Source organism: Aegilops tauschii, chromosome 5 (assembly GCF_002575655.3).
Source record: "Aegilops tauschii subsp. strangulata cultivar AL8/78 chromosome 5, Aet v6.0, whole genome shotgun sequence".
In the NCBI taxonomy this organism is placed as follows: domain Eukaryota; kingdom Viridiplantae; phylum Streptophyta; class Magnoliopsida; order Poales; family Poaceae; genus Aegilops; species Aegilops tauschii.
This window is the reverse complement of record NC_053039.3, coordinates 574,809,072-574,829,519: the sequence shown is the minus strand read 5'-3', so window position 1 is coordinate 574,829,519 and position 20,448 is coordinate 574,809,072. Positions and strand designations below refer to the sequence as shown.

At 48.0% G+C, this 20,448-nt stretch overlaps 1 protein-coding gene across 1 annotated transcript; it reads right to left on the bottom strand.

Moving 5' to 3' along the window:
- Nucleotides 1-5,977: 5,977 nt before the first annotated feature.
- LOC109744248 (ABC transporter G family member 3) lies at nt 5,978-10,978 on the bottom strand. The gene is made up of 11 exons (XM_020303348.4): nt 10,296-10,978; nt 10,104-10,183; nt 8,967-9,253; nt 8,561-8,732; nt 8,004-8,117; nt 7,763-7,891; nt 7,379-7,570; nt 7,182-7,268; nt 6,723-6,995; nt 6,536-6,643; nt 5,978-6,433 (listed from the first exon to the last, which is right to left on the bottom strand). The coding sequence occupies exons 1-11, from the start codon at nt 10,762-10,764 to the stop codon at nt 6,170-6,172; spliced, it is 2,175 nt and encodes a 724-aa protein (XP_020158937.1). The 5' UTR covers nt 10,765-10,978; the 3' UTR covers nt 5,978-6,169.
- Between the last annotated feature and the right edge of the window lie 9,470 nt (nt 10,979-20,448).

Here is a 20,448-nt window from a genome sequence, read left to right as displayed (position 1 = left end):
CATAAGCATTCGCACCCGAACATTTCAATATATCTTATAACCCGAACATTTCATTTGGTTAAGAAGCATAACTAAATACCCTAGTTCTACTCTATTCAACACCGAGGAGTAGAGAAGGAGGTGGCGCACTTTGAGCTCACCGAGTCGGCTGTATAGGAAGTAGAGGTAGCTCGGATGACGATCACTCCAAGGAGACACAACTCTAGAAAGCCTGCATATTCCACCGAGTAAAATTTTAATTAGATCATCAAATCTCATATAGCATTCTTTGATGACGAAGTGATAATGAAATAAATTCAACCAGTTCCATTAATTCAACTAGTTCAACTAAGCACTTACTAAAAATAAACTAGTTCTATTATTTTATTTACTAAAAATAAACTAGTTCTCTAGTAAAATTTTAACTAGATCATCAAATGCCTATTCACTAGTTTTCTATTACTAAAATTTTAGTAAGATTTTGTGTACTAAAATTTTCTATTACTAAAATTACAAACTATTTCTATATCTAATTATATTACTAAAATTTTCTATTACTAAAACCTTCTATTACTAAAACTATTTCTATACCTAATTACAAACTTGTAGAGAAAGGGAGGAGGGAGGAAGGGAGGGAGGGAGGCAGGAGGGATGGAGGGGTGGTGTATGGAGGTGGGGCAGTGACTGGAGGGGGAGGAGGAGGGAGAGAGGAGGGGGAGGAAGAGTGAGGAGGAAGGAGGGAGGAGGAGGTGGTGGGAGGAGGGAGGAGAGAGGGAGGAGGAGGTGGTGGTGGGAGGAGGGAGGAGGTCCGCCGGAGGAAGGAGGGCCGCCGGAGGGAGGAGAGAGGAGGGCGATCGGAGGGAGGAGGAGGAGAGAGGATACCTTGGGGGCGACGGCAATGCGGCGGCAGGGGAGGGCCGAACGTCGGCGGCAGCGGAACACATGGGAGAGTGAGACTGGGAGTAGAGAGGGGAGAGTGAGTGGAGAGGAGATGGAGGGAGGACTGGAGAGTTAGCCGTAGCGCGCTTCGAAATAAAGCGCTACCGCTAAAAGCCATAGCAGTAGTGCCTTTTATCAGAGCAGCGCTACTGCTAACCCTGTAGCAGTAGCGCCTGTGTTAAAACGCGGTACTGATAAGGCTAAGCATCTAAAAAAGTTCAAATATACATTGCCCATCAATAATCTTTTTGTGTATATACTAAATTGTCAGTAGGAATCCTCCCCGGTTTAGGAACCGGCGAGGATTCTTATTGCGGCCACAGATCCAACACATAGAGTTCAATGAAGACCAAGTGGTTGTGATGGTTTGAGAAGTACATTATTTAAGGTGGTAAACACCCTGTTCGCGGAGCAAGGTGAGACTAAGTTAGTTGCAACGAGTGGACTAAACTTAGCAGCAGCGAGGGTGGGCGAAAAGAGCTGTTGCTAAGTTCAATAGCAGTCGCGCTGTTAGAAAACAGGCGCTACTACTAAACCTACTCTGGCGGCAACATCGTGGCATTTGTAGTAGTAGCGCTCTTTTTCTCTGACGCGCTACTGCTACGTTGGTAGTAGTAGCGATGTTTTGTTACGGGCGCTGCTGCTAAGTAGCAGTAGCGCTTTGTTTTGAGCGACGCTCCTGGTAAGATTCTGTGTATAAGGTTTTCCCTAGTAGTGAAAAATAGGTACAATTGTTATATTTCCAATTCGTATCTAAGATATTATGAACTTTACATTATTATTGTTATGTTTATGTAGTGTATGTTAGTGAGATAAGGCCCATTGTAAAGTTTCACATAGGGCCTCTGATTTTGCCGGCTCGGCCCTGCTTGTATGTCATGGTTGTCGACCGTACAAATAGAACTAGTGTTGTCCATATCATCCTCTCCCCCTTGAAACGAAACCGTCTTCAGTTTCAAGTCTATCTTCTCAGCATATGCATCCGCAGCAATTGTCAAGGCCAAAAATTCAGCATGTTGAATGTCCACGTCTGCTTCCTCTTGGTCATTAAGTACCTTCACATCAATTGCTTCCTGAGCATGATCACGCCTTTGGCGATCTGCCATGTATCGCTCCAGGGTATATGAGTCAAGTAGTATAAGTCGACCCTTTCGTACAAAAGAAAATTCACCGTCATAATGATAAGTTAATTGTCTCATGTTCGTCCAGGGTTTTCCCAACAGTATAGAACACAATGCATGTGCATCGGATGCAGATCATACACGACTAGATCACCGTATCCGTGTAAAGGGAAACTACTTCGACACGATGCATGATCTTGATAAAACTTGTCCGTCCACCAAAGCTCGTATGGTTTTGGATGTTCTATTAACGGCAAGTTCAAAGCATCGACTACAGTCTTACTCACCAAATTCATACTGGAATAGCAATTCATTAACATGGCACAACTAGCTGGTCCGACACGCACACGCATAAAGCATTGGTACCAAGGCAAGTCACACAATGGATTCTTCTCCATCGCCATCACCATTTGTGATCTACAATCTTTTCTCATGGTAAATAAAAATATCAATCATAACTGGAATAAAACAATTTTACCATGAACAACCTTTTGTCCGAATACCAACTGATGAAAGGACAACCTCGTCCTGCTACTGATTTGGCCCGATCTTTCATGATACAATGTACTCCTCTGAATTCAGCTGATAAAATCTCCCAATTACGCGAGAAGTAGATGTAACCGGAAGATGGGGTAACGACAACCAACGGACAATCCCTCGACACACGAAGAACCTCCCGCCGAAGTAGTTGTAACCAGCACGCAACCCGTCGGAAACGACAAACCTCGAGTCAAGTGTAACTTCCACACCGAAAATTTATACAAAATAAATAACCGCGACACCCGAAGATGGCCGCTTCATGGTCGATACACGACGTTGTCTAAACTCCAAAATATAACCTGCTTTTACAAAGAGGGTACCATGACTATATATACCAGTACAGCTAGCCGACTCAAACTTGCCTAATAAGTCGACCAAACAAAAACTTCTGTATCTCTAACTCTCGACAAACACCTAAGGAAGTAAATCTGATCACAAGCTTTAACTTAGCAAGTAATCATTAAAATTTAAATACTCAAAGTAATTAAACATAAGTTCCTGGCAGCCCTCATCCAATGTTTCTCAAATACAGCAAATCCCACCATTGAAACCAGCTCACCTACATAAATCTCCGGTGACCTTCATCATGAGAAGTAGTAACTAATTAGGATTCTTCCGTTAGTCTCAGTCAAAAGGTATCCTGTCCATGTATACTCTTGTTGTGGACGTGGCAACCAAAAGAAACAACCTAGTTGACGCATGCCTTGATCAAACGTGTATGTGTTGCAATTATTTTCTTTATTTTTCTAATATCCAAGCATGCATTGTGTATTTTGGCACAACAACAAATTTTTATTCTAGTTCGACCTTTATTTTCTCCTGATCAAGATGCCTCACATTGTCGCAAAAAGTGACGAGCGAAACTGCCTTAACTTGAACCAGACCAACGTCTTGTATGTGATGGTTGTCGACGGTACAAATGGAACTAGTGTTGTCCATATCATCCTCTCCCCCATGAAACGAAACCGTCCGCAGAAACTGTCGAGGCCAAAAATTTAGCATGTTGAATGTCCACGTCTGCTTTCTCTTGGTCATTGAGTACCTTCACATCAATTGCTTCCTGAGCATGATCACGCCTTTGGCGGTGTGCCATGTATCGCTCCAGGGTATATGTGTCAAGTAGTATAAGTCGAGCCTTTTGTACAAAAGAAAATTCACCATCATAATGATAAGTTAATTGTCTCCTGTCCGTCCAGGGTTTTCCAACAGTATAGAACACACATGCATATGCATAGGAATCACATCCCACACGACTAGATCACCATATCCACTTAAAGGGAAACTACTTCGACGCGATGCATGATGTTGATAAAACTTGTCCGTCCACCAAAGCTCGTATGGTTCTGGATGTTCAATCAAACAACAAGTTCAAAGCATCAACTACAGTCTTACTCACCAAATTCATACTGGAATAGCAATTCATTAACAGGCACAACTAGCTGGTCTGACACGCACACGCATAAAGCATTGGTACCAAGGCAAGTCACATGATGGATCCTTCTCCATCGCCATCACCTTTTGCGAACTACAATCTTTCCTCATGATAAATAAAAATATCAATCCTAAGTGGAAGAAAACAATTTTACCGTGGACAACCTTTGGTCCAAATACCAACCGATGAAAACACAACCTCGTCGTGCTACTGATTTGGCCCTATCTTTCACGACACAATGTACTCCTCTGAATTCAGCTGATAAAATCTCCCAATTTACTCCTCTGAATTCATCTTTCCTGCCTGCAGTTGGAACTGAACGACCTTGCCAGCCATATCAGCTATGGCTGCCCTGCTCTCGAGGACCTGCAACTGAACATGTGCTGCCACTTGCTCACCAGCAATGCTAAGATCATCTCCTCCTCCCGCAAGAAATTGACCATCGTCCATGGCGAGCACACGGTGGAGGATCATGAAGTTTTCAAGTTGTTTATAGAGGCCCCAGCTCTTGTTTCTCTTTGCCTGGCCGGCGAGGAGTTTGATCACATTCTTGACACCACTCAGCCACATACCATGCCGTCTCTTGTCGATGCGTCCATTCATCTGCCCTGGATTTACCGGAGTTACCAGAGCATCAAAGAACAACTCAATATTCTTGTCACCATGTATAATGTGACAACCTTGCGCTTGTCATATTTTCTAGTCACGGTGTATCTTCTTCTTGATTGATACCCCTTCTATTCATTCGATTTGCATTTTCCTACATCTAGGGCCACTTTTTAAATTTAAAGATAAGAAAACGAGTGCCTGTATGGTTTTTTGTTTTCAGTTGCTGTTCTTTGGGAGTCATGAGTATCTTCCTGTATTCAAGTTTGAGAACCTGACAAGCTTTTCTCTGGACGGGTGCCGTATCAACGACGACTTCCTCGGGCTGCGCAAATACCTGCACAACTCGCCTAACCTGCAGAAGCTCACTTTGCGCCATTTCAAGGTGCTGCTGCTACTTCTTTCATCAACAATTAATTACCATAACTCGAAACATTCCGTAATACATTGGTATTCCATTCCGAAATATACTCGTAACATTGCACTGCTCAACAGGTCTCGGATTTCCAATCTACAAAGGAGGTGATGAAATGCTGCCAATCATATTCTAAGGGTCTTGCGCGTTTCAAGTGCAACAACCTTAGGCTTACTGAGATCATACACCGAGATGGTGATGCTTCTGTCGATCCGTTGGTCAAGTTTTTGGGGCATGCGGACGAATCTGCCAAACAACAAGATCAAACTCATTTCGCTCAAGAAGAAGAAGAAAAAGACTGAACTCGCTATAGTCGATTAGCGGAAGCGTATGGCAATACACTATGCTGTCTATCATTTGCTGATTTCAGGAAACCAGGTTGCACATGTGCCATCATTTTTACTTTTCTAATAAATTCATCATGAATCCTTGCGCTTGATTGTGTCGGATGGTTGAGATCGTTTGGATTTCAGCAACTCGTAACTTTATACTAGTGTAGACTAGGTTATTGGTTAAAGTGGAAGTATCTTGTATTGCATCATCCATATGATTTATTTATTTTTCGTCTGCGTTAACATTTTCTCATCTTTTGCTGGTCGTGTATGTCACTGATTTTCTGTCAGTGAGATTGTTCTCTACCTTTCTTTCCTTGACTCAAACATCCACCGTCTCCAGCAGTCCAGCTAAATTCAGAAATTTGAAGCCGCAATGGATTTAATGTCAAGCTTCATCTCTGGCCTGAATGTCCAGCTACATTCAGCTTCATCTACAATGCCATAAACCTACTGAAGTTGGGAAATACCTCGAAAATAACACCTTCCAAGAGGAGATTGCTACTCGACCGTCAAATATCGACGGATCCAACCAGGGAGAGAAAACTTGTGGACAACAAACAAAGGTGAAGGAAGCAATAATTAGTGCAAAAAAATGGACAAGAAAAGCACATAACCAACTCATGATCCATTCCTTCAGTTCCCATACATACAGTATATATATGTTATGTTACACACACCTGTTTCTCCAATTCCCTCTCTCTCTGTTTCTCTTCTACTTTCCGTGCGTCAGATATGACTACCTAGGAAGGAATCACACATGTATACACCCAAAAAAAACGTCTTCCAATAGCTCAGGGCAAACTTACTTTGGAGCTGCACTAGTGTGGATGCTGGGCCAGCAAGAGCGCCTGCCAAGCCTCACATGTCTTCTCACATCTAGACGAAGCAAAACATACAATACGACCCGGTAGCCGATCGCCATCAGGAGCAAAACAAGGAGGTTCATCCACTTGGCGCCTGCCGATGATGAAATGCCATACGAGCCTCGGACAGCCTGCACGCCGGGTATCGTCCTTGTGGCCCCGACTGCAAATGATGTATCAACATACTCGTTCTCGACCAAGCCCTGCAGCAGCACTGGTCGTTAGCACGCCTGACCCGGTTGAAGCAAGATAGGGTTTATGTAGGTTACATGAGATGGTCATGTACTCATGTACGTATAACTTACCTGGACGGCGTATGTGTGGAATGAAATGTAGGACAGCGGATAGTCCCACACGGCCGCTGGTATTGCGTCTCGGATCCGAAAATACCCAGCCACCAGCATCATGATAACCTGAAGTAACCATGGTTATTTAATGTTGGTTCATAAAATATGTGCGCCCACTTGAAAGAAGCCCAAGATGGAAGCTCACATATAAGCAAATCAGGGTTAAGGTGCACTTGTAAGTCTCGAGCCAGATGTACGCAACAATCATCATAAGTGCTTCATTCGCCAACAAGCACATGAAGATGGTGATTATAAAGTACATAAGGAAGCTGAACTCGTTCCTGAGGCCTATGAGGAAGTAGAAAACCAACGACGAGGAAATGGACACCAGAAATAGGAAGGGGATACTGGCTAGGAAGTGGCCTAGTAGGAAAACCAATGTCCCAGAATGCCGATTTGAATCCTCATGGGAATATATCTGCACAGGTGGGAACAGTACGTTATTATGTTATACACAGTACCTGATGTGTTGATATGATTTTGGTGTTTATTGTTTTTGCACCTACAGATTCTGTAGTGAATAAGAAGATATCATTCAGGAATAAATCACATATTCTACAAATAATGTGATGGGTCCACTTTAAAGACTAAAAGAAAAGCCAACCTTGATTTCGTCAATATGAGCAGGTACTCCACAAACACTCAGAAGGATGAGAAATGAAACAAAAACAAACATTGCAGAAATCCTAACCTGTCAAAACAAAGTGAACTTTGAGGATCATCAAATCATAAGTACATTTAATTTACTCGATAAATAAAAGTATCCAGTAAATTGAAATATAATATTGTAGTGACACTAACCACTACAGATGACAGTGAATGACCGATGTCGATAAATATGGTGCCGATTGAGAGAGCAAGAAGCATATACAAGACAAGCCTGCTCCAGAAGTACTTCCAGTCTCTTGACATAATTAGCAATGATCTCCAAGTGAGAATTCCAATTCTCGCTGCATCCCTGGCTCTGCCTTTACTTTTCAAGTAAGGACCTTCCTGCATCACACCATGTAGACAATAGTTTATTCACTATCATGGATATTGCAGTGTCCTATTTCTCAATCTAACATGGTTGATTGTAGAATTCCTACTCTATGATCAGTGACAAGAATATTTGTATCAATTATGTTTTTGTTAAAGGTGGCCTGGATGACTTGTTAGTTGTTCCAGGGTGTAGAGCGGTAGTACCTTCTCAATCAATTTTGCAATCATCGATTCAACAGAGGCAGCTTCAGCCGATGATTTGTACGTTGCTTCTAGTGTCCGGATCGCCACAGCAGTGTCCATGCTCACAGATGAGAAATCCCCTTGATCATCCTGTTAATAACTATAGAAGTTTTTTTATCTCTCACAAAAAAAGTACATTTTCCAAAAAGTTCGGACTGAAGATAAAAATAAAAATTGATGTCAGAATAAAACCAAAAGATACCTGCAGATTCTTGCACATGGCTATGATTCTGTCAAAGTCGGTATTGATTGCCCTCAAGAAGTGGTCAGATGGACTTTGCATGATTGGACATGGAAACCCAGCATTTGAGAAGTGCTACAACAGAACAAGGCCAAGTAAGAGGAGTACAGAAAGCCATAGGGTGAGATATGGAAAACAGGGCCATCTACAACGGGAATAACGCTGCAGCAGGATCATACAAGAAAAGAGAAACTATTAACATGAATATAAAGTTTTTTAGAAGAAATATACGTGTGGATACTACTTTGCGCAGACTTATTTATTCCTAACAATGCAACTTGGGCATAGACAACGGGTGATTCAGTGGATGAAGCAAATAGCATCCCACTTGATTAACAACTGATGCGATCTTAGAGTAGCTAAAGACGACCCCTGTATCTCGTCTAACAAAATGAAGTTAACTCTGTCCGCATAACTGGATACCATCGTTTCACTCGTGGTAGATTTAAATTGGTAATGCATGTAAAATGTTCTTGAGCAGAGTTAAGAATTAATACTATAGAGGAACACTCATTCACCTGCAGGCAAGCCAATGTTTCCCCAAAGAAGAGGGTATTCCCATTTGAAAGCAAGCAAATCCGATCAAAAAGTCCAAAAACCTCCGTGCTGCTTTGATACATTGTGAAGATGACTGTGCACCCAGTGCTGGCAAGTTTCTTCAGTGTTACCATCAAGAGTAGTGCAGAAACACTGTATCAAAAGAAACAAAAAGAGAAGTTAGTTACGTGGTGCAATTTACTCTGTACCTGTACTACAATTTGCAAAGATACAAGCCATAAAGCAAGACCCATCCTACATGAACCACAGCAGCTTAAACCGACGTTTCTCTCTGATTGCAGGACAACCACACGCATACTCAACAGGTACTGTTTTTTTAGTAAGAATCCGAAGAGTTAAATAATAGTTATGGAGAAAAGGAATAACCTGTCAAGGTGATACAAAGGCTCATCGATGAACAAAACATGTGGCCTCATCACAAGCTCTCTTGCAATGCTGACCCGCCTCCTCTCGCCAGTCGGAAGCCTCTTCGTGAAGCAGTGTCCACCAATGAGTTTGTCAGCATAGTCACCTAACGACATGGCCGCGATAGCATCTTCCACAAATGACTTCTTTGATGAGAAGACGCCGGGGAGCTGCAAGAGCGCCGAATAGTACAGCATCTCCCGTACTGTGAGAGATTCGATTAGCACATCGTCCCGGTCAACATACCCCTACAAGCACTCCAAGGAACAGGACATAAACAATCCATGGTATGCAGTGCTAGCATCATCAGCAGCAAAATCAACATCTTATTTTTAGCAATGTAAACGTATGAACTGATGGAACAGTGGACAAATGAAGCGGCATAGATGGAAGTGGTTGGTCATAGATAATTCAGTTAAATTTGGTGGGGAACGATCAAATCGATCCCTGATAGGTGACACGAACTTGAAACGTCATCCTTTGAGCATACAGAGTACTTGTAAATGTGGTGTGTTATGCCACTAATGTCCATCAATCAATGAGATCTTAGTGCCAATATGATGGGCACTATTAGTTCACAGTAGTCTGAAGATTTTTGATTTAAGAGAACACACACACGCTTTTCATCAGACATGTGCATTTTTTTTTCAGGTGTGCATGGGCAAATTAAGTAGGTTCAGACTTGAAGCACCAGAATTGGGAGGCAGCAGAGTAGTAACTAGACTAGTAGTGGTCTGTGTGAGGAAGAAAGAGCTTACATATGATCCATATGGTGATAGGTAATTCGGTTGTTTGGTGTGACACGATCAAATCGATCACTTGCACCCGACGACACTAAACTTGAAACATGATGCTTTGAGCATGTGGAGTAGTGGTGAATGTGATAAGTGGCATCTCTAAATGGCCATCAAGCAGTGAGATTTGGCCGGTATGATAAGTGGCATTAGTTCACAGTAGTCTGAAGGTGTTTGATTTAACATAGGACACACACTCTCCTTTTCAGTAGGAGTGTCCGTTTTCTTTTTTCAGATGGGCAAATAGTTCCAGAGTCCAGACTTGAAACATCAAATTGTACATCAAATGGAAGAAAGAGCTTACATATGATCCATATGGCAAGGGTGACTTGACGCCATTGACGAAGACCTCGCCGTACATCCGCTCGGCGCCGCGCAGCCTCCCTGAGAGCAGAGCGGTTAGTGAGCTCAAATTCAGTCAGTCAGTCAATGGCAGCAGGGTGGAGCTCAAGTTGAGTCAATGGCAGCGACGGCGAGGCAAAGAATCTGTAATAACCTGATATGGCTCGGAGGAGGGTGGATTTGCCGGAGCGGGCGGGGCCCATGACGACGGTGAGGGTGCCGGGCAGCGCGTAGCCGCTGGAGCCCCTGACGACGCGTCCGGGGCGGCGGCCGTCCCGGACGGAGACGCTGAGCTCCTTCCAGACGAGCGCGGCGCCGGCCACCTTGCGCTCCCGGAATCCGGAGCCGGAGGCGGAGGGCCCGGGGAGAGAGGGGGACGGGGACGGGTAGGCGCTGCTGGCGGCGGAGGCGGAGGCGAGGTGGATGGAGGAGGAGGAGGAGTCGTGGGCGGCCCCGGCGGCGTCGACGGTGATGTCGTCCCCCCAGTCCGGCGAGTCCTCGAAGGAGACGGGCCGGCCCGGCCTCGGGAAGTAGTAGCGCCGCCCCGCGCCGCCGGCCGGGGCGGAGGGGCTGCCCGCCGAGGAGGAGCTCGAGCGGTACTGGTCCGACGACGTCGCCTCCATCGCCAATAAGATAGAGAGGGGGAGAGAGAGTGGAGATGAGTGGGAGTGGGAAATCTCTCTGCTCTGCTTGGCTTTGATTTGCTTCGCTCAAGTTGCTCTGGTCTGGAATCTAGGACGCCATTGCCGCTTTGGCTTTCGGCTTTGGGGCTCCCTTTTCGCTTTGTTTAAAGAGAGGATTTTCCTCTTTCCTCGGTGGTGCTCTGCTCGCTCTCTTTAATGGAGTGCTGCTCCTCTCTGCGGAAGAGAAAGGCGTCGAGCTAGCTGAGCTGAGCCGAGCTGAGCTGCAGGAGAGCAGAGCAAGAGCAGGAGTGGAGTGGGAGGGGAGAGAGTGAGGGTGAGCATGTGAGTGTGTGATGGCCCAGCTGGCAGAAATGGAGACGGACGGAGCCTCGGGAGGCGGGTAGCGGAGGAGTGGGGAGTGGAGTGGCGTAGAGCGGTTTGTAGAGTGGAGCAGTGTCGTCACGAGGACCGAGGAAGACGACGACGGAGGACAGACGGACAGGCGACGCGACTCTGGCCGTCTGGCGACAGCAACAGTAGAGAGAGGAGACTGGTGACCACTCCGCTTCGCTCACTCCCTCCCAAACAAGAAACAACACCAATACCACTACCACTACCCAACAAAACAATGAAGAAAATTACTCCACTCCACTCCTGATTAATTATTAGAAAACTGGTTTGTTGCAACTGACCGCAAACGGACGTCCGGTTTGGCGGTTTTTGTCCCTTTGGGGCGGCAATGGGTTCGCCCATGTCCGCGTTTGTCTGATGGGTTGTGGGTGCGCCCAACGCGCGGTCGCACCCAAAACATGTCCGGTATGGACGTGAATAAAAAAATATATAAAAACTAGAATGAAATGACTAAAAAAAGTACATGAACGCATTTAAAAAAACATAAAACATATATAGGGGTAACGGCCACAAAACGGCTTAGTTTCTCAATACACTTAAACGGCCCAGTTTAATAATTAACATAAAAACAAAATTAAAAAACGCCTCCCGCGCGCTCCTGCCGCGCCCGTCGATGCCGTGGCTGTCGCCGTCTTCACTGGCCGCCGGTGTCGTCGTCGCTGAGGTGGGCCGGCGGTGCGTGGTAGACGGGGGCGGGCTGGCCGGCGGGAGGTGCCTGCACCACCTCCTCCCGTGGCGACACCTCCCGCTCCGGTGACCGCGGCGGCGTGGGGCACCAGTTCACGCCCACGGCGTCGGCCATCTCCGGGCCGTGCACGACCAGCCCCACCCCTGGCCCACCAGGGCCGGGTGGAACGCGGCCACCGGCGGCTCCTCCACCACCTCCTCCTTCGGCACCATCTCCAGCTCGGGGATGGCGACCTCGCCGGCGGCGGAGCGGGCCAGCATCTCCTCAAGGCCCTCCCACTGGCGCTCATCGTGCGTGCGCATGGAGTCCTCCATGACGCGCGCAACGAGACGGGCCTCCTCCTCCTCCGTCATGCGAGGAGGTGGTGGTGGCGATGGAGATGGCGAAGGCGACGGCGTGGGTGTGACGCCGCGCACCCGCCTACGCCCGCGCTTCTGGGGAGAAGGCGCTGCGCGCTCCCGACGTGGCCGCCGCGGCCCCGTCGACATCCCGACGAAGAACGACGCGCGCCTGGTGTCGTGCTCGTCACGAAACCAGGTGTCCCAGAGCCCGGAGTCGGGGGCGTACCTAGCTTCGTAGAAGAGGTCGTCGGGGAGGAGGCGGCGGCGGCGCTCAATCTCCTCGTCGCGCGCACGGCCGCTCGTCGGGACTGGCGGGATCGGGACCCGGTCGGCGGAGAGATGCCAGTTATTGGGGAGGTGGACGTCGCTCCAGGGGAGCGGCGTCCTCGTCTCCCAATAACGGCGGCACACCGACGCGCGGATGTAATGCCGGTCGCGCTTGCTGGCGGACGTGGGCGCGATGGAGAACGCGGGCGGCGTGGGGCCCGGCGTGGTGGCGATGACGACGCGGGCTCCTCCTTCTTCACCGAGCCGCGGCAGCGTCCCGACGAGGAGCCAGCCTCGCGGTCGTGCTTGCCTTTGCGGCCGTAGTTCCATAGCCCCATGGCTGCGGGCGGCCGGCCGGCGAGTTCTTGGCTAGGGTTTGGGATTGGGGCTGTCGGGTTTCGAGGAGGCCGCGGGGTGGCGTGGGGCAGTGTGGAGGACGAGCGGTCCACGGTTCCCACTTAAAGAAGGACGGCGACCTTTCGATGTGCGGATGACAGGTGGGGCCGCCCGCTCGTGCGCATTGATGTGGGCGGGTGGGAGGTAGGTGGCCGCCTGCCACGCGGCCCCGACGCGGACGAGGCGCGCGTCCGTTTTACCCCAAAACGACGCGGACGAGGCAAGTTTGCGCTCGAAATGGGTCGGCCCGGACAGAAAACGGACAAGATGGGTCCGGGCCGTCGCGCGCTGGGCCGCCTCGTTTGTCCCTTTTACCCCAAACGGACGGGACCGGACAGGATGGGGTCGTGCGGTGGAGTTGGCCTGAGTAGGAGGAAGAGTTTCCATCTCTTCTTTTGCATAGGACTTTTTCTTTTCCCCTTTGCTTTTGATCTTGTATGTCTATGTGTGAGGGAAAAGAATTCAGTTCAAACGTGGGCGGCAAAAGGGAGAAAGGGTCACACAAAAGAAAAGAAGCTTCTAAGTTAACTTCTCCCCTTCTTTCCTTCCTTCACACTCAAAGTGTACAAGAGCGAGAGATTCCAACGGCTGCCAAGTCTACTTTTTTTTTTCTTTTGAAAACCGAGGTAAGAGATTTGCCTCGTTTGTTGATTAAGGAGAAGTACTACTGACGGTTATTACATAGGAGCAGTACAGAGCTTAATTCATAGGACATCTGACGGTTATTACATAAACCAATTACTCTCGAGGTATGGTGTTGCTCGAGTGTCTGGCGCACGCCGTCACCCAGATTAAGCCTAGCCGCGTCACCCTCACCCAGATTGGGACGCCATGGTCAGTCGGTGATCAATGTTGGGTCTCGCCATGTTGAGCCACCAACGCTGACGGGAGCGCTTTGACGCCCATCAATCCACCAAGCTAAGCCAGTCTTCGACAAATCTCCAAACACGCAACTTGAGTCTACATTTGTAGAACAGGTGTGATGTCGTCTCGTTGGCGCTCTTGCAAACCGCACCTCCACCGACGACGTCAACGGCCACGCAGAGGCGGCGGACAACAACCACTAACGACCAGGAGGCGGATAAAGTAGGGCGTAGGAGACGGCCGCCCACTCTGGATAAGTATAGACAAATGAAAATCCAAATGTTTATAAAGAAAAATGTCGTGTCTACTTCAATTTTGTTTGGCTCTTATGAAAAATAGTGTTCGTGGATGCGCCCAAACGCCGCCTGCGGATGGATAGTGTGTCCGATGTACGGAACGACGTCGCAGATGCCTCGTAGTAATTCTGTTTGGAACCAGTAGAATTTGAGTGCCTTGTTCACTACGTAGTGTGTTCCTCATTAGCAGTGTACTCGCTCGTTTTTGAGGTTTTCATACAAGCCAGCCACAAGTACTACTCCTCATGAGAAAATATCTAGTGATACCATCCTTCACATGTTCCTATGATATCAAGTTAAAATTTTCAAATTTAAACATCTTAAAAATTACGAAAAAAACCATGGATGTTTACAACATATATGTCTACAGCCCCTAAAAAATTCAGATCAAAATTCGAAATACGCATGGAGAAACAAAAATGACAAATTCAGACGTGAATAGTGTCATCTTTGCTTTTGTCTTCTTTTGACACTATTCATGAAAGATTTGCCATTTTTGTTTCTCTGTGTATATCGTGAACATCCATGATTTTTTTAGAATCTTTTGGAACGTCTAAATTTGGATTTTTTAAGTTGGTACCATAGGAGTATTTATGGGTTGGTATCACCTGACACAAGGAGTACCATAGTACTATTTTTGGTCAGATAATACAAGTACGTAACGTATTGCAATACCAATACGCATGAAGATGTCCACTAGAGCATATACAATCGGACCCTCATATCCGCCCCGGACGTCCTAGAGGGCTGCCCGGTTGCTGCCCGTACGCAAACTTGTCATTGCCCTTGGCAAATTTGGCTCAAACGCCTGGACTGACTCGTACTCCACATACCTAGCCTATATCTGGGGCGGTAATGGGACGCCTGGACGCGCCCGTCCTATAGGACTTGCTGGAATTTTTGTCTATTTTGGGCCAGACCAACAATTAATTTCAGAAATTCCTAATAAATCCTAGAGGCACACTCAGCTCATTCGTGCAAGGCAAAAGGTGGAACTAAAGTTTGGTCCCACATTGTTAGTTCGGTAGGAGTTGGACCTCCTTATAAGGGAGGTTGTTTCCCCACATGTATGAGCATGAGAACAAGAGGGACATTCACGCGCGCTCCTCCTCCGCCGCCTGTTGCGGGAATGAGCCGAGCCGATGTCTAAATTTTTGCCACGCATGATGGGTATACGAAAGGTCACTCGAGAGCTGGAAAGTTTTTGCTATAGGTTCGCTGCACCCTTCGGCTGTTGCCTGTTCGTTTCGTCTCCCTCCTTTGCTTAGCTCCCGTCGCAGCCTATTTGCCTCCCTCTCGCCACCGAGTCCCAATCTCTGACCTGCTGCTATGATCTTCCCCATCCCAGCTTGCGACGTGCACCGCAGGTCAGGACAGTAGGCCTCTGAAACCCCACCTCTTTGAGTCCTGTACGGGAGAAGGGTGATATGGTTTTCGGGTAGCGCTCTGCGCAACTACTGACCAGTTCATCACGGACACTTCGGACACCGATGACCACATCCCCAGTGACGACTTCTTCCCCGACATCAACAACCTCTTCGACGACATGGCCGGCGAGGATGTCGACCCCAAGACCAATGCTTCTGCCGTTGTTCCCTACGTGTTCATGTTCTTCTTGTTCAAAATCCTGCTGCAGTTTCTTCTTCTACTATCTATTCTAGATATCTTCCCTTATAGTTCATATGCGCAAATGTTATTTTCCTTCTCTCTGTTAGATTACATGACATGTTTAATCCCTACTACATTAGTCATGATTTATCTAGTATTTATAATAAAATCATATGGTAAATTACTCATATTTCCAACAATCCAAAAACCTTATTATAGGCAATTTACCCCAAGTGGTTTTGCTGCATCCATGAGGCCTCCTATGTTTGAGGGTGTGCACTATAAGAGGTGGCGCGTGAGAGCAGTCTTATGGTTTCAAACCATGACTTTCTATGACGCCACTCTTGGCAAACCTGAAGGAGATCTTGATCCTCAACAGGAACAAGCTTTTCAGAAAATGGATACCCTTTTAAGGCTGTTCTCTTGAGTGTTCTTGGTGAGAACATAGTTGATGCTTATCCGTCAATTGATAATGGAAAAGATATGTGGGATGCACTCGAGGCCAAGTTTGGGGTCTCGGATGCCGGCACTGAGCTGTACATCATGGAACAATTCTATGATTAAAGGATGACTGATGAGCGCTCTGTGGTTGAGCAAGCTCACGAGATATAGTCATTTTATAGAGAACTTGAGCACTTCAAATGTATGTTACCGGACAAGTTTGTTGCCGGAGGCATCATCACTAAGCTTCCTCTTTCGTGGAGGAACTTTGTGTTGGGGAACGTAGCATGCAATTTTAAAAAAATTCCTACGATCACGCAAGATCTATCTTGGAGATGCATAGCAACGAGAGGGGGAGAGTGTGTCCACGTACCCTCGTAGACCGAAAGGGGAAGCATTAGTTTAACGCGGTTGATGTAGTCAAACGTCTTCACGATCCAACCAATCAAGTACCAAACATACGGCACCTCCGAGTTCAGCACGCGTTCAGCTCGGTGACGTCCCTCGAACTCTTGATCCAGCAGAGGGTCAAAGGAGAGTTTCTTCAGCACGACGGCGGGGTGACGGTGATGGTGATGTAATCCGCGCAGGGCTTCACCTAAGCACTACGACGCTATGACCGGAGGAGTAAACTGTGGAGGGGGGCACCGCACACAGCTAAGAGAATAACTGTTGTGTCTTGGGGTGCCCCCTTGCCCCGGCCTAGAGGGGCGCGCCATGGGGGGAGTCCTATTACGACTCCCAATCCTAGTAGGATTCCCCTTTCCTTGTCGGAGTGGGAAAGGGGGAAAGGGAGAGGGAGTAGGAAAGGGAAAGGGGGGCACCACCCCCCCCCCCCTAGTCCAATTGGGACTCCCATGGGGGGCGGCCACCCCTTGTGGGCTGTCCCCTCTCTCTCCCGTGGCCCATGAGGCCCATGACTTGCCCCAGGGGGTTCCGGTAACCCCTCGGTACTCCGGAAAAATACCCGAACCACTCGAAACCATTTCGGTGTCCGAATACCATCTTCCAATATATCAACTTTACCTCTTGACCATTTCGAGACTCCTCGTCATGTCCGTGATCTCATCCAGGACTCGGAACAAACTTCGGTTACCAAAACACATAACTCATAATACAAATCGACATCGAATGTTAGGCGTGCGGACCCTACGGGTTCGAGAACTATGTAGACATGACCGAGACACCTCTCTGGTCAATAACCAATAGCGGAACCTGGATGCTCATATTGGCTCCCGCATATTCTACGAAGATCTTTATCGGTCAAACCGTTATGACAACATGCGTTATTCCCTTTGTCATCGGTATGTTACTTCCCGAGATTCGATCGTCGGTATCCACATACCTAGTTCAATCTCGTTACCGGCAAGTCTCCTTACTCATTCCGTAATGCATCATCCCGCAACTAACTCATTAGTCACATTGCTTGCAAGGCTTATACCGATGTGCATTACCGAGAGGGCCCAAAGATACCTTTCCGATACTCGGCATGGCAAATTCTAATCTCGATCTATGCCAACCCAACAAAACACCTTCGGAGACACCTCTAGAGCATCTTTATAATCACCCTTTTATGTTGTGACGTTTGATAGCACACAAGGTATTCCTCTGGTATTCGGGAGTTGCATAACCTCATAGTCAAAGGAATATGTATAAGTCATGAAGAAAGCAATAGCAATAAAACTTAACGATCATTATGCTAAGCTAATGGATGGGTCTTGTCCATCACATCATTCTCCTAATGATGTGATCCCGTTCATCAAATGACAACACATGTCTATGGTCAGGAAACTTAACCATCTTTGATTAACGAGCTAGTCTAGTAGAGGCATACTAGGGACAGTTTGTTTTGTCTATGTATTCGCACATGTATCAAGTTTCCGGTTAATACAATTCTAGCATGAATAATAAACATTTATCATGATATAAGGAAATATAAATAACAACTTTATTATTGCCTCTAGGGCATATTTCCTTCAGTCTCCCACTTGCACTAGAGTCAATAATCTAGATTACATTGTAATGATTCTGACACCCATGGAGTCTTGGTGCTGGTCATGTTTTGCTCGTGGAAGAGGCTTAGTCAACGGGTCTGCCACATTCAGATCCATATGTATTTTGCAAATCTCTATTTCTCTCTCCTGGCCATTCTCGGTCTGGGGGCTCGATATATTAGGCCCTTTCCCCCGCGCTGTCGGGGGCTTTGAGTACTTGTACGTTGCAATCGACAAGTTCACAAAGTGGCCGGAGGTGGAAGCAGTGAGAAAGGTGACTGCTCAGTCAGCTGTCAAGTTTTTCAAGGGACTGGTCTGCCATTTTGGTGTGCCAAACAGAGTCATCACCGACAACGGCACGCAGTTCACAAGCCACACCTTCATGCAATACATTCAAGACCTCGGCAGCAAGGTCTGTTTTGCTTCCGTGGCACACCCACGGAGCAACGGCCAAGCGGAGAGGGCAAATGCTGAAGTGTTGTGAGGCCTAAGAACAAAGACTTTTGACAAGCTGCGCAAGAGCGGAAGGCGCTGGATTGATGAATTGCCAGCGGTTCTTTGGTCGATCAGGACGACGCCAAATCGAGCCACCGGTCAGACACCCTTTGCCCTAGTATATGGGGCGGAGGCAGTTCTCCCCACGGAACTCATATACGGGTCACCTCGAGTGCTCGCTTATGATGAGCTTGAGCAAGAGCAGTTGCGGCAAGATGACGCAATGCTCCTTGAGGAAGATCGTCTTTGGGCGGCTGTGAGAGCAGCACGCTACCAGCAAGCCTTGCGCCGCTACCATAGCCGCAAGGTTCATGCCCGAAGCTTTGAGGAAGGCGACCTTGTTCTTCGGCGTGTTCAGTCGGCCAAGAATTCCAACAAGTTGACGCCAAAGTGGGAAGGCCCTTATCGGGTAATACGAGTCACCAGGCCCGGCGCAGTCCGCCTGGAGACCGAAGATGCTGTCCCAGTGAGCAACTCCTGGAACATCGAGCATCTTCACAAGTTTTACCCATAAGGCGCGGCTTGACGGTCCACCCGGCAAGCCACCTTTTGTACAAGCTTTGCCGACAAGGCATGTAACCCTTTGTACAAAGCCAGGCGCAGACCCTGAGCATAAATAAATGAAGCGCTGGCGCCCTAAGTTATAGCATGCATGCTAGGTCGAGTCTCTTCCTTGGTTAGGGTTGATAGTGCTTAGCGGTGACTAACCCCTAGCCTAGAGGTCAAGTGCGCGTCTATCTGCTTCTTTTCTGTCCTCCTTTGGTTCGCAGGGCACATGAGCACTTCTGCCGAGCTACTTGGAAGAAAGGAAACGGACCGGCGCCCCGACCCCGGCAAACCAGAGTCGCCGGGGGCTGCAAGCACAAGGATCCAACCGCGGCAAGACAAGGTTGCCGAGGGCTGCAGATCCAGATAAGTCTTTCATCCTCTATCATGCATTTCGGAACGGAACTAGGATATGTGAAACCTCGTTTTATTTCTAGGCCACCGTGCTCCCCTTTTCTATACCCCAGGATTATCTCCTGGGCCTGGATTTGGTTGTAGTCGCGGTGGCAAGGAAGTAAAACGAGGAGCCTAAGCCCGCTTCATCCCTACCTCCGCCCAGGGCGCGAGAATGGTCGAGCGAAGTGGGGGGGCGGCAAGGCCTGTTGCCGAGCGAAAAAAGTTTATCTTAAATTGTAACAAGGATTCGCTCCTTGTCGCGGGGTCTACCCACGAACGAAAAACCCGGCAAACATCCCTTTTTCATTAAAAAAACATCCCACACAGGTACAATCCGTACGGAATGAAAAACATGAACAAGGGGGATTACAAGCTTTAAATTTAACAAGGCCCGAAGGCTTACAGATTAAAAAAGAGACGAGATGCCCGTGATCCCTTTCTTGTCCCTCTCCTCAGGAGGCAGGTCAAGGAGGCGAAAGGGCAAAAGGGGTGCCTAGGCGAGCTACGAGCAGTAGAAAGCACCGAGAGAACACCTCGGTGGCCGCCCACGGGTGGGCCGGTGATGACGGTGCCGGGAAAGGAGCTGGAAGACGAGGCGGCAGGACCAGCAATATGCGATGAAGGCGTCGGTGCCCGCGTACTCCGAGTTGAAGGCCTTGCCACCCGCCCTCTTCCTCTTCCGCAGCCTCCCGACGCCAGCCGCCCAAGGAGACGGCCCCGAGAAGTTCAAGGAGCTGGCCCCACCCCCGGCAAAACTCGACCGGAGGAGCGGCCAGGTGCAGATGCTGCTGCTGCCGCACCTGCCCAGGCGTGGGGCGTCCGACGCCTAGTCGGACTCGTCCCCGTCATCTGCCCCGCTGTCCTCCTCATCACTTTCGCTCGAGGAAGAGCTTCCATCGTTGGAATCTCCGTCGGAGGAGCTCTCCACGCAACACTTCAGG